Source organism: Heteronotia binoei, chromosome 14 (assembly GCF_032191835.1).
Source record: "Heteronotia binoei isolate CCM8104 ecotype False Entrance Well chromosome 14, APGP_CSIRO_Hbin_v1, whole genome shotgun sequence".
In the NCBI taxonomy this organism is placed as follows: Eukaryota; Metazoa; Chordata; class Lepidosauria; order Squamata; family Gekkonidae; genus Heteronotia; species Heteronotia binoei.
Genome location: NC_083236.1, coordinates 12100429 through 12115330, shown reverse-complemented (window position 1 = coordinate 12115330; position 14902 = coordinate 12100429). Strand labels below are relative to the sequence as shown.

Here is a 14902-nt window from a genome sequence, read left to right as displayed (position 1 = left end):
AGTCACCAATTTTGAGAGGCAGATTTACAAACGTCCTATTTTTAGAGACTTAATAATTCATATGTCTTGGATTATACATGTCCCAAATTTCAATCCTTTATGTCATGGGAACTGCCCTGACAATAATATGAATCAGCATAGTTTTAGTGAAGTATTTATTTATGCCCTACTTTTCTCCACATTGGGACGTCAAGTGGCATAAAGCATTTTCCCACCTTCTCCATTTTATCCTCGTCACTGCCCTGCGAGGTGGGTGAGGCTGCGGTTGCGTAACTGGCCCACTGAGGGAGCTTTGCAAAACAGCCTTTGTGAGTTTGTCAAATGGTTGAATTTTGGAGCAACTGTGTAAGGCTGGACTTTTCAGAAGGTCATTTGATTAGATTTCTGATGATAGTTACAAAACATTAATGAGAGATTCTTTTAATGTACTTCATTATTTCCCACCTTTCACCCCAATGGAGACCCAGAGCTCCTCACATTTCCTTTTCATGTGCAAACCTGTGAGGCTCATGGTGTGTGATTGACCCAGGGTCACTTTCCGTGACAGCAGGGATTCAAACCGGGGTCCCCGGATCCTGGTCTAGCATTTCAACCATGACATAGAACTGGCTCCCAGCTTAGTTGGCTGGACTGAGTTCAGATTCTCCTTGCATTAGAAAATAACCAAAGCAAAAGCGTATAAACACCAGAAATGAAACAATATGGGCAGATGTGACAGGAACAGGCCAGAGAGAGAATCCACTTACCTGAGAGCAGAAAGTGCACCTTGGCTGGTTTCACACTGTAAAACTGACACGATTTTATCCCGTTCCAAAAAAATCTGCAGTTTGAACCGTTTCTGGACTATCAGACAGCCCCTGCTGTGGCTGGATCCCGGCAGCGGTGAGTGGTTCTCCATCCCATGGAGAGCCAGTTTGGTGTAGTGGTTAAGTGTGCGGACTCTTATCTGGGAGAACCGGGTTTGATTCCCCACTCCTCCACGTGCACCTGCTGGATTGGCCTTGGGTCAGCCATAGCTCTGGCAGAGGTTGTCCTTGAAAGGGCAGCTGCTGTGAGAGCCCTCTCCAGCCCCACCCACCTCACAGGGTGTCTTGTGGGGGAGGAAGGGAAAGGAGATTGTGAGCCGCTCTGAGACTCTTTGGAGTGGAGGGCGGGATATAAATCCAATATCTTCATTCACACTGCTATCCCAGCTCAAGCAGGGACCCATTGCAGAAAGAGTTGTCTCTTTAAAAAAGGCCCCTGTGTGTGTGCACCATCAAAGAAGCGGAGAAGCGCACCTCAGAGAGGGGAGAGGGGAAAGAAACCCCCGACCTTGCTGCATATGAGTCACCCTGGCGCATTCAGACAGTAGCCGATTATGCGACCTACAGGGGGATGATACCGGGAAAATACAGGTAGCTTTTTGTTGCGGATAGGAGGAGTCTGGAGACGGGGTGAGAGCAGGTGCGGCTCAGAGGGCAGATGTGCTTGTGTGATTGTGCACTTTTAATCCGAATGGGAGGCAGGGCTAGGTCAGGGCACATCTCCTGTGTGAAACCACCCCTCGTGAGGAAAGCCCTGAGGCATGGCTGGAAGCAAAAAGGTGCACAAACAACTTGGAAAGCCTGGCCAGGCCAGGTAAGCCCTGGGTGGAGATGGGAAGGGCTGGTGGTCTTCACAAGGGAGTCCCAGCCCCCAGCCATCAGCGGCAGCTGGAAGGAGGTGGGGCAGCATCCAAGATGCTTGTAGGGCAAAACTCAAAAGCTGCTAGGGGAAGCCCATGTGCAAACATGGGCTTGCGGGAAGCAGGACCAATGACCTCTAGACCTGCGCTCTGAAGTTTAGAACAGGTGACCAGAACACTTGAAACTGTTTTATGTTATTTGTCCATCTAGGTTAGTGTTGTTGTCCCTGACTGGTTGTGGCTCTTCAGGTGGGACCTGGGGATCCCCTGGAATTATAGCTCATCTTCAGACTACACAGATCAGTTCCTCAGAAGAGAATGGGTGTTTTGGAGGCTGGACTCCATGGCACTGTATCCCACTGAGGTCTCCGTCTTCCCCAGGCTCCACCTGCAAATCTCCACGAGTTTCCCAACTTGGATCCGGGAACCCAACTCCCTCATCCCCTGTTGGTGACAGGGAAGATCTGTCACCCCTAGTGGTTCTCCAGGGTCTTTAAGCAGAAGTCCTTCACATCACCGACTACTGAAGCCTTTTAGCTTGAGATGATGGGGGTTTGAACCTGGGACCTTATACATTTATTTTTTATGTACTTTAGATTTTTATCCTGCCCTCTGCACAGTGGACTCAGAGCGGCTAACAATCATTTAAAAATGACAATAACAGATTACAATTTTAAAAATGATAAAACTTAAACAATTAAGCAATTAAAACTTCATAGTTGGCGCTACACAGAAAAAAAACATCCTCTTCCACTGACCCATTTCCCCTCCCCATAAACCGAGTAGGTCTTATGAACGTATATGAACATATGCTGCCTTATACTGAATGAGAGCCAGTTTGGTGTAGTGGTTCAGTGTGCAGACTCTTATCTGGGAGAACCGGGTTTGATTCCCCACTCCTCCACTTGCACCTGCTAGCATGGCCTTGGGTCAGCCATAGCTCTGGCAGAGGTTGTCCTTGAAAGGGCAGCTGCTGTGAGAGCCCTCTCCAGCCCCACCCACCTCACAGGGTGTCTGTTGTGGGGGAGGAAGGTAAAGGAGATTGTGAGCCGCTCTGAGACTCTTTGGAGTGGAGGGCGGGATATAAATCCAATATATTTATATTATACTTATTTATCAGACCCCCATCAAAGTCAGTATTGTCTACACAGACTACACATGTGAACACAGAGGTATTGTAGATGCACAGAAACTCTATTTCTGGATTAATGTGGATCACTACTTTTGAAATCATTTTATTTATTTATTTATTTATTTATTTATTTATTTATTTATTTATTTATTTATTTATTTATTTATTTATTTATTTAATTCTATGACTTGTATCCCGCCCTTCCCATAAAAATGGCTCAGGGTGGCTCACAGCAAACGATAAAACAGAGTTTAAATTAACATTTACATATATAAACATTTAAAAGTCAGAACATTTAAAAACCTAAAAACCATAAAATCTTAACATCAAATCTATACAATATAATTAGCAGAAGTCTAATAAGCTACATTTGTTTCCCAGTCAGGTGTAGGCTAGCCGGAAGAAGGTTGTCTTACAGGCCCTGCGGAACTGAGTAAGGTCCCGCAGGGCCCTCACCTCCTCCGGCAGCTGGTTCCACCATGTAGGGGCCATTATAGAAAAGGCCCTGTCTCTGGTTGTCTTAAGACGGACTTCCTTAGGCCTGGGGATGGTGAGAAGGTTTTGCGTCCCCGACCTCAGTACTCTCTGGGGAACAAATTTTGTGTCAAATATGTTTAGGAACTTCCTTTCTGTTCTGAAGGCATGGTTCCTCTCAGGCCCATAGCGTCCCATGTGGCCAGAGGGCCCCGCCTCCTTGTGGATTTTATGCCCCCCTCCCCAAGCCCCCATGTGGATTTTATGCCCCCCTCAGGCCCATAGCGCCCCATGTGGATTTTACACCCCGCCTCCTTGTGGGATTTACGCCCCGCCTCCCCAAGCCCCCATGTGGATTTTATACCCCCCCTCCCCAAGTCTTGGCTCCCCCCTCAGGACCCCTCACCCCAATCACCTCAGCACATGAAACAGGTAGCGGCACCAGCAAGCTCTCCCCTGAAGCACTCTTGAGTAGAGATTCTGAAAGTTGGGTGGGTAGGTGGGCAGCCAGCCCCACCCCCTGCTCCCAGCAGCCCTTAGTCCGGCCATGAAGAGCTGGGGGCGTTTTCCACCTCCATGAACCTGAATGCTAAGTTCTTGGGTGGTTGAGAGGAGAGGCCCCTCGACTGCACAGGCTGCAGGGGCAGCTAGAGTCCTTTCAGCTAGACGGAGGGAGGGAGGAGGGCAGCCAGGACATGTCTCCCCCAGCCAGCATGTGCAAGCCGCGCTTGTTCCCTGCTGCTCCGGGTTAGGGAAGGGCACAGGAAAGCAGGGAAATGGGGAGGGAGCGCAGAGATACAAATCAGCCTTCTTTTGAACTTCAGAACTGGAAGTTGATCACTGCAGACTGAACTCCAGGAAAGGCAGAAGGGGAACTGGAGCTTACATGCAATTTAAATCGCACTGTGGGGGGGGGGGGGGAGGAGAGGGGTGGCCCCCAGCCTCTCTAGCTTCTTGCTCTCACCCCCGTGGCCCCTCCCTCTTTGACTCTTAGCTACGGGGCTGGTTCCTCTGTCTTTAACTATTAGGGACATAATCCAACGGGTAAGCACTTTTAAATGTTATTGAATTAACTTGAAGAGATTTCAGCATATGCTTAGTTCGCATATTGAAATTGGTGTGACTTAAAGAGCTTATTTTTGTTTTTGTTGTGGTTTTCTTTGATTTTTTATTTTTTTTACTACATTGCTGCTTCCGTCTTCAGAACATCCATGTTCCTTCCAACCTGTGGGCAGAAAAGATAGGGAGAAGTTGTGGCTATAACTACCCACAAATCATGTGGTAGTTTGGGTTTTTCTCTTTCAGTGGCTTACTTGAACGCCACAGAATTGCAACCACCTCTGAGGAGGAGGAGCACGGAAAAGTAAGTTCTAGATTGCGAAGCAAAGAAGATGAATACCCACAGAGGTATTCTCTCTCTGATCCCCGAAGTGGATTTTCTTTGCACTGGCTTCCTACAGTTTTCCCATTTGATGTCAAAGGAAGTTTTAGATGTGAGACAGAGACGGGTAACATTTTTGACCGTAGGCTGTGTAGGTTTTGTTTTTTGTTCCTCTGTGCTATGGCTTTTAGGAGTTTTGGAGAATCTTCTGTGCCATGTCTCTGCTGAGTCCTGGTTTCTAAAGGCCTTTCATGATAGATTTTTAACATATGCTGAATGCAGGAGTAACATTACTGCTGAGTTGCAGCAGTGTTACTTAGGCTCTAATGTCAATCAATCTGGAGAAAGTCCAGAAAAGGGCAACTAGAATGATTAAAGGGCTGGAACACTTTCCCTATGAAGAAAGGTTGAAACGCTTGGGACTCTTAAGCTTGGAGAAACGTCGACTGCAGGGTGACATGATAGAGGTTTACAAGATAATGCATGGGATGGAGAAAGCAGAGAAAGAAGTACTTTTCTCCCTTACTCGCAATACAAGAACTCGTGGGCATTCAATGAAATTGCTGAGCAGACAGGTTAAAACGGATAAAAGGAAGTACTTCTTCACCTAAAGGGTGATTAACATGTGGAATTCACTGCCACAGGAGGTGGTGGCAGCCACAAGCATAGCCAGCTTCGAGAGGGGTTTAGATAAAAATATGGAGCAGAGGTCCATCAGTGGCTATTAGCCACAGTGTGTGTGTATATATAAATTTTTTTTTGCCACTGTGTGATACAGAGTGTTGGACTGGATGGGCCATTGGCCTGATCTAACATGGCTTCTCTTATGTTCTTATGTAATCGTTTTATTAGCTTATTTGACCAAAGGTCTTAAACCAGAATTCCAACAATTAGCATAAACATTTAGTAAATATTACAGCACTAGTCGTCTTAGGACTCTAATGTGTTGTCCTGTGTCCAAAAACGGAATGACCGGGCCCATCATTCTACAATTGCAAAAAATGGGCATAAATTAATTAATTAAATTGGATTTGTATCCTGCTCTCCCTATGACCAGGCTCGGCTGGTAACATTCAATACAGAAATACAATAAATGTAATAAAATACTTCTGATGCAGATGGAACATAATCTGGACCTGAGATTCAGGCAGTACCTTCTATTACACAGGTGTTGGACTCATTTGTTATGAGGGCCAGATTTGACATAAATGCCCCTTTGTTGGGCTGGGCCATGGGCGACATAAAATGTAACACAGAAAGGTAGTCCCCTGTGCAAGCACCGGTCATTTCCAACTCTGGGGTGATGTCGCTTTCACAGCGTTTTCATGGCAGACTTTTTACGGGGTGGTTTGCCATTGCCTTCCCCAGTTATCTACACTTCCCCCCCAGCAAGCTGGGTACTTATTTTACTGACCTCGGAAGGACGGAAAACTGAGTCGACCTCAAGCCGGCTACCTGAACCCAGCTTCTGCTGGGATCAAACTCAGGTTGTGAGCAGAACTTGGACTGCAGTACTGCAGCTTACCACTCTGCGCCTTGGGGGGTCCCTGTAACAGAAAGTACCAGAAATATAATCTTTATAAAAGTGATTTCAGATGTCAAATGCAATAGCAGGTGAATGATAATAGCAGTTGATTAGATTAGGTGCGATACGCAGAGGGGTAGTAGGCATGGAGATATCAGCATTGGTAATGAGACAGGAGACCTAGGTCTCAGTTCCATCCAGGAGGATTCAGTGCGCAAAGATGCAAAGAATAAATGAACATAAGTCTGACATTAGAAACCACAACATTCACTTTCTGATCGAAGAGTAGTGGTGCTCTTACAAAGGAATTTCAAAGGGAGATTAGAAAGATAGATGACTGAATTGCAGTTGATAATTAAGTTCAAGACAAGGCATCATCCTGTATTGAATTGAGTTCGTTTTCCTGTCTCGTTACCAATGTGTGCTGTTATCATTTGGCATCTGAAATCACTCCACTCTCCAAGATATAAGCACTAATCCAAGTGTTCTAATCGTGGTCTTTTAAAAAAAGAAAATAAATCCTGATAGGAACAGAGACATCTAATAAAAACAAAAACTTTTCAGAATAAGCCAAAATAATTTCCTCAGTGTACATTGTGCTTTTCAGAAGAATCCATCCACCCTCCTTCCCTCCAAAGAAGGGAAGCTTATACCTGGAATAAAACGTTGTTGGTATTGTAGGGTTGCCAGCCTCTAGGTGGGGCCTGGAGATCTCCCACTTTTACAACTCCAGCTGGTAGAGATCAGCTCCCCAGGAGAAAATGGCTGCTTTGAATGGTGGACTCTATGACATTGTACCATGCTGAGGCCCGTCCCCTCCCCAAACCCCACCCTCTCCCGGATCCACCCCCAGACCTGGAACCCTAGTCTTGAAGCTTCCATGGAACTCTCTTCCTTTTCCTTCCCTAAAAGAGGAGGAACAGCCCCGGAGAAGGAAGGAGAAGGAAGCAAAAGCAGGAGAGATACAAAAACAGCCCCTCCTCTCTCCCCCTGTGTGTGTGTGTGTGAGAGAGAGAGAGAGAGAGAGAGGGAGGGAAGGATGGATGGGGAGGAAGAGTCAGGACGCAAGAAACAAAGAGTCACTAGGAAGCTGCAGTAGCAGCCTAGGGAAAGGAAGTAGAAGAAGGGAGTTTCTCTCTGTGTGGCTGGCTCTGTCTCCCATGGCAGCCGTCCTTGTGTCAGAATTCCAAAGGTGCCTGTGGGTTAGAAAAGGTTGGGGATCCTTGAACTAAAATGACACAAAAGAGTATGAGAGCTTTTGAGTTTGTCAGAACTCTTCACCAAGATGTTAAAAAGGGATGGGAGAAAGATGTTTTGGGCTCTGCACTTAAACTAGGGTTCCCAACCTCCAGGTAGTTGCTGGCGATCTCCTGGGATTACAAAGGCAACAGAGATTGGTTCTCCTGGAGAAAATGGCTGGTTTGGAAGGTGGCATTATAGCCCTTTGAAGTCTCTCCCCGCCCTCTCAGTCTGTACCCCCAAAATCTCCAGGTGCTTCACAGTCTTGAGCTGGCAGCCCTATCTTAATGCCTCTTGTTTTCATCCTTGTTTGGTTTGGTTTGAGTAGTGAAAGTGGAACTGGCACTAGGCTGCTTTTTTGTCCTTTTGGGAAGAGGTTAGAGCAACGGTCTCCAAGCTGAAAATGTGAAAAGTAAGAGCTGATAAAATGTGTCTCTAATTAAATAGAATGGAGCGTATAGGTTCACCACTGGCTGTTTAGTGTCCCATTTGTGTCCACTGCTGAAAATTGCATGCGATAATGCTTCTGTTATTTTAAATATCTGCAATGTGAAAATGGTTCTCTTAGCTTTGTGCATTTAAGCTTTAACCCACGTGAACTTGCTTTCTCCTGTTCTCAAATTTTGGGATGTATGGAACACTTGGAAAGGGGATGCGCATTTCCAGAAAGGGATGGGATCCCCAGGCATGGGAAGCTCCCTTCCCACCAGCCGAGCAAAGAATTCTCATTGTATTTTTTTTGGAGGGGGGGCAGGAACATGTGTTATTTTTCATGTCACATCTCCCCAACCTGATTTGAGAAGAGCTCTGGCTTCTCTCCTCCCTTTGTGCAGTTTCAAGAGAAGCAGAGATGTCTTGCTCTCTTCTTTAATGATGGTGTTGGAGAAGATCAAAGAGCCAAGTGCAAGGATATTTACCCCTGTGTTGTGGAACTGGTCTCTAATGCCAGTCTGGGGAGGGACTTCGAAGGTAGCAGATGATGTTCAGCTCAAAAAACGTAAGAAGCACTGGCTTGTTCACATGACCAGAGCTGCTAGGCAGAGGAACCAACTGTCTTGATTTGCCACAAATGCTGTTTTTCTAACATATTGGATTATATAATCCAGGCCCTGACATTTTCTGTGGCTTTAGGTACCACTCCCAAAATTCAGAATTTTTCAACCTTCAGGGTTTAATAGTATAAAATGATCATACTTTTAAAATTTTGCTACCAAAAAAGCCTAATCCCGAGGGGAACCTCCACATTCAAGGGCACTAAGCCTCTGCATCCCAGAGCCAGGGGGTACCCTCAGGGGAAGGCCTCGGCCTACATGCCCTCCAGAGGAACTGGGTGGCTGCTGTGTGAGACAGCATGCTGGCCTAGATGGACCAGTGGTTGGATCCAGTCTGGCTCGTCTCATGTTCTTAATCCTCGATCTTCAAGTTTCTGGTCGTTTTTAAAAAGTTACAGCGTACAATAAAATATGGGGTAGTCCTGGTCATCATCACAAAAAGCTAACTTCTATCCCTTACCTAAATAAAGCTTTGTACTTCTGTTAAGAGTCACCAGGAGACACTTGCAATAAAATACTTCTGAAAATACTAGGTGCCACAATGAAATTTCTAGGCTCCTGGGATTTGTCACACATACAAGATAAGAAGTTTCCTCTCTGAGGTTTGGTATCTTGAAGCCTCAGGTGGTTTGCTGTTTTCTCCACCAGAAGTCCATAAAGTCCACTTTGTCAAAATCATTTTCAAATACCTAAAATGCATCAGCATTGTTTTTTCTTTAACTCTTTTCTTGGAGGCTAAATTTGGGGTGAATTTAGCCTCCAAGTAGCTGTCTTGGTAAAGTTTTCCCCATGTCCTAAGTAGTTCTGAATAGAGTAGTCTTGTTACTTTCTGAGTGCCGCTGCTTTTATGCCAGTAAAAGTATGAAACTGAAACTTCCTGAGTGTGGAAATGATGCCCCTGTGGAAATGGCCTGTGCCACCCTAACTCTTAATTATCACATCATGTTGCTTATGTTACGTCTTCTCTTGGGTATCTGGTATGATTCCTGACCTGGGCAGTATAATAAAAAGTAGAGACATCACCCTTCCAACAAAAGTCCGTATAGTCAAAGCGATGGTATTTCCAGTAGTAATGTATGGCTGTGAGAGCTGGACCATAAGGAAGGCCGAGCGCAGAAGAATAGATGCTTTCGAGCTGTGGTGCTGGAGAAGAATCTTGAGAGTCCCTTGGACTGCGAGAAGATCCAATCAGTCAGTCCTAAGGGAAATCAACCCAGACTGTTCCATGGAAGGTCAGATGCTGAAGCTGAAGCTCAAATTCTTTGGCCACCAAATGAGAAGGGAGCCCTCCCTGGAGAAGACCCTGATGCTGGGAAAGACAGAAGGCAAAAGAAGAAGGGGACGGCAAAAGATGAGATGTCTGGACAGCGTTACTGATATAACAAACATGAATTTGAGCAGGCTTCGGATGATGGTGGGAGACAGGAGGGCCTGGCGTGACTTTGTCCAGGGGGTCACAAAGAGTCGGACTCGACTGTGCAACTGAACAACAACAGCAAAATGATTCCTGAATCTTCGAAGGGCTGCTGCCTCATCGGCTCCCCCTGCTTTAATTGTTGCCTGCGACTTCCTGATTTTCATACATTCATATGCTGCTCTTCTTCCAAGTAACTGGGGGATGAATTCCCATTTTATCCTCCCAACAATATTGTGAGATAGAATCATAGAGTTGGAAGGGTCATGTAGTCCAACCCCCTGCACAATGCAGGAAACTCACAAACACCTGTGCCTAATTTCACAGGATCGTCATTGCTGTCAGATGGCCATCTAGCCTCTGTTTAAAAACCTCCAAGGAAGGCGAGCCCACCACCTCTCGAGGAAGCCTGTTCCATTGAGGAATCGCTCTAACAGTCAGGAAGTTCTTCCTAATGTTGAACTGGAAACTCTTTTGATTTAATTTCAACCCATTGGTTCTGGTCCTACCTTCCGGGGCCACAGAAAACAATTGCACACCATCCTCTATATGACAGCCCTTCAGGTACTTGAAGATGGTGATCATATCACCTCTCAGACATCTCCTCTCCAGACTAAACATCCCCAGCTCCTTCAACCTTTCCTCATAGGACTTGGTCTCCAGACCCCTCACCATCTTCGTCGCCCTCTTCTGGACCTGTTCCAGCTTGTCTATATCCTTCTTAAAATGTGGTGCCCCAAACTGAACACAATACTCCAGGTGAGTGTTGTGCATGAGAGGCCGTGGCTTCCCTGAAGGCTAGCTGATGCTTGGAGATTTGAACTTGCATCTCATCGGTCCTTTTTCGTCATGGTTGATAGAAATTGCACTGTCAGTCCAGATCTCTAGCTTACTGAGCTCATCTTGAATTTTCAGCCCACCTCACAAGAAGCTTGTGTTCTTTCCAGTTTCCTCTCTGTGCTGTACTCTTTCACCAATAGCTCACAAAAACAGCCTCCAGGTTATTCTTGTCAGTTCTCTTGCATCTGTCAAAATCCATGGTTCTAAAATCTGATTTCTGCACCTTTACTTGAATCATTCTGATTTTTCATAGTGAAGCTTTTAAAATCCTGGAGATCCAATTATTGTCAGAGCTTGGTAGAGCATCTCCTGGGAATGCAGAAGGTCCCAGGTTCAGTCCCTGGCATCTCCAGTTTAGGATCAGGTTGGAGGTGATGCGAGAGACTTCAGTCTGGAGAGCTGCTGCCAGTCTGAGTAGACAGTACTGACTTTAAGGGCTTTTTTGGTAGAAAAAGCCCAGCAGGAACTCATTTGCATATTAGGCCACACCTCCTGATGTTACTTTGTGCTGTACTGACAACAACTTACTGGTGATTCCCAGCCCTAGAGACATCCAGCTGTCCTCAACCAGGGCCAGGACCTTTTTGGTCGTGGCCCCAACCTGGTGGAACTCTCTGCCAAATGGCATCAGGGCCCTGTGGGATCTTATGCAGTTCTGCAGGGCCTGTTAAGCAGAGATGTTCCGCCAGGCTTTTGAAGAAGAAGAAGATATTGGATTCAGAGTCTCAGAGCGGCTCACAATCTCCTTTACCTTCCTCCCCCACAACAGACACCCTGTGAGGTAGATGAAGATATTGGATTTATATCCCGCCCTCCACTCCGAAGAGTCTCAGAGCGGCTCACAATCTCCTTTACCTTCCTCCCCCACAATAGACACCCTGTGAGGTGGGTGGGGCTGGAGAGGGCTCTCTCAGCAGCTGCCCTTTCAAGGACAACCTCTGCCAGAGCTATGGCTGACCCAAGGCCATGCCAGCAGGTGCAAGTGGAGGAGTGGGGAATCAAACCCGGTTCTCCCAGATAAGAGTCCGCACACTTAACCACTACACCAAACTGGATCTCCTTGGTTGAGGCAGCAACAGTTTTTACTGGTTGGCACCCTCCCCTTTTCTCCTTAACCCCCAGACACTATGTAAGCCCCCCATGCCTTTGTAGTACACAATGGGAGCAGAAAACACATAGGATGCCATCTGGGTTTTTTACCCCCCCCCCCCCCCCCGTTTTTGGTTTTTAATCTATTTAAGCTCTATAATAGCTTTAAAAAAAACACAATAACTTGTGTATGGTTTTATGGCATTATGCCCTTGTACATTGTCCAGAGCCTGGCGTGATCTGGGCTAGGGTGATTAATAAATCAAATAAATAAATAACAACTTCTTGCAGTTTATAAAAATTACTTGGTACACTCTGTACTCTTACAACTTCACAAGACAGCTGATGCTCACAGAATATTAAGAAATGAAATAAAAATTATAATGGTATCTTTTCCTGTACCACTTTCCCCAGGGTTTTTACTGTAGCACGAACTTCTTTGCATATTAGGCCACACACCCCTGATGTAGCCAATCCTCCTGGAGCGTACAGAGCTCTTCGTACAGGGCCTACTGTAATCTCCAGGAGGATTGGCTACATCAGGGGTGGGTGGCCTAATATGTAAAGGAGTTCCTGCTACAAAAAAAAGCCCTGAATTGGTGCCTTGTAGCCATTTAGCTCGGCAATGCTCTTGAAATGCATTGGCTAACTATTGTAATGGCCTGTCAGCATATTGAATAGCATTCTTGGCATTAATCATGGTTGTGAATTTTAACTACCAAACATGTCATTGCAAGATGTTGCACAGATTTCCTTTTTAAGGCATAAAGCAAGGAAGTGGAGGGAAGCAGTTACGTAGGGAGGTATTCTCACCTATAGTTGCTTGTTATCTGTTTGCAATGTGACATAAACTGAGATTTTGGAGGCGTTTACCTTGAAAAACAGCACATTCAGAGCAATCAGAAGCAGAAAGAACTTAGCATCCTCTGCACGCAGGATTGGACGAACTCTTGACTAAAAATGAAAGAAAATAATTCTGCATCTAGGCAACCCAAATTGTGTGCTGAGAGAAACTGAATTCTGTACAAGTTAAAATGGAAAATGCTGGATTCTCTGATTGGTTGTGACTCCTTCAGTATCTCAGGTGCAGGCCTTTCCTGGCCTGGGATATCTTGTGATCCAATCACATTATAGTAACCTTTAAATCCTGAACTGGTTGCTGGAATGGCCAATGTTGCTGCAAAAGGAGATGACCTATGAACAAATGAATCGTGTTAGATGCAGCCATCCCCTGCCAGTTCCAGGTAATGGGAGGTCCTGGGCAGACAGTGCTAAGGGGCCCCCTTCTGCCTGCAACCTCCCCTCCCATACCTCCACTCACCCACCCGTGTGTATTCCCACCTCTATAGATCCTTCTGCTTCTCACAAGCCTTCTTGCCACTTGTAATAAGAGCCACCTCTACCGCATCCATAGCCTCTCCCCCATGGCACTGGCTGTTGCATACAGCAGCTGTAGCCATCAAGGAGAGTTGTCTCTGTGTGACACCTGCATGCACTGCCCCATAAGTGTTGGGAGCATGGCTGGAGTGCTTGAAAGAAAACTGGCAGGGAAAGGTGCATGGACAGGTGGCACAGGAGGGTGAAGAGGCCAGGTGACAGTGGGCCCTGTCAGAAGCCCTGGACCCCATCAACTTCCCCATCTCAGGGTATGTCGAGGTTGGCCCTGCATCCGTCACTCCAGGCATCTCAGGATGGGAAGACGCCATGCAGCACTGAGCCACACCTCTTCTCTTGGTCAGTATCCGACCGACTGGATCATCCTGAAGGAGGGATAAAGACATAACAAGGACCTGTGACAGTCCGTGCTGCAGCTGACAGATGACCCAGTCCTAGAAACCTGAATGGTTGGTTAGAGAGGAGACGAAGCACTCAGAACTGGGCTGTCATGCGGTTACAAGGGGTGTGTTCACACTACGCTAAACAATGCGTTTTGCAGCTGGATTTTTACTGTGTGAGATTAGCAAAAATCCAGTTGCAAAACGTTATTTAGTGTACTGTGAATACACCCAAGGAGGATGCCCATCATACACTCAGGTGTACACACACACACTTTTGAGTTCAGGTGAGTAGCTGTGTTGTTCTGAAACAACAGAACAAGGTTGGTGTCCAGTGGCATCTTTTAAGACCAACCAAGCTTCGTTTTGGGTATAAGCTCTCACATGCACGCATCTAAAGAAGTGTGCATGCGCACAAAAGGTTCTATCCAGAATTAAACTCTGTTGGTCTTAAAGGTGCCACTGGACTCCAACTTTGTTCTACCCTTAAGGAGTGTAAGCGTGAAACATGACTAGTTTTAATTCAGAAAAAAAGCAGCCCATCTATCAAAAGCATGGGCTCCACTGCTGCCTGTTCTGATCTTTTCTTCCTGCAGAGAGTCTGTCATCCTAAATGATGGTGATGTGCGTGCTAATTCTGAAAAGGCTAGCAAAGAAACCCAAGACAAAGTCACCTCCCAGGAAACACTTTCCTGCTGCTTTAAGGATTGAGATATCTGCCTTAATTAGCTGCAATTGATTATATTTTGGCAGGCAATGAGCCATAAAGTGCCGCATGTCTCTATCGTGATTAGGCTCAGGGGTGTAGTCCTAAGGAAGTGAGGAAATCGGGACACTTTGCCATACCTTTGAGGACTGAGAGGGCTGACACATGGCTTTCCCTGAGCAAAGCAGGAGTCAAGTTTCACCTTTAAGACCAACCAAGTTTTATTTAGAACGTAAGCCGTCGTGTGCTCTCTAAGAAAGCACGCGAAAGCTTACGTTCTAAAAACTTGGTTGGTCTTAAAGGTGAACTTGACTCCTGCTTTGTTCAACTGCTTCAGACCAACAGAGATGTGACAGGCAGAGAATGTAGCCGTTTGTCTGCTCAGGAGAGGAGGGAGATGGAAGCCCACTCAGCCACCCAATTAGTTGTCTGTTTCAGGGTGCAATTCAAGGACTTCCACGTGCTTGCTGTGTAACAAGTCAGATCAGCAGTGCATTCCTGAACACATTTATGCCCTTTGAATTCCAGGGAAGTCAGTAGGCTTCGAATGTAGCAGCCCTGTTTAGGATTGTCACTGTTACTACGCTTCTTTTGCCTTCTCCCAACAAC

At 46.2% G+C, this 14902-nt stretch overlaps 1 protein-coding gene across 1 annotated transcript in view; it reads left to right on the top strand.

Annotated features, from left to right (window-relative positions):
• Positions 1 to 1567: 1567 nt before the first annotated feature.
• Positions 1568 to 14902, top strand: part of LOC132582246 (sodium/potassium/calcium exchanger 3-like) — a 182603-nt gene continuing 169268 nt past the window's right edge. Inside the window, exons 1-2 of the mRNA XM_060253783.1 lie at positions 1568 to 1620; positions 4578 to 4780. Of these exons, the coding sequence (XP_060109766.1) occupies positions 1568 to 1620; positions 4578 to 4780 (256 nt within the window). The remainder of the gene's footprint in view (positions 1621 to 4577; positions 4781 to 14902) is intronic.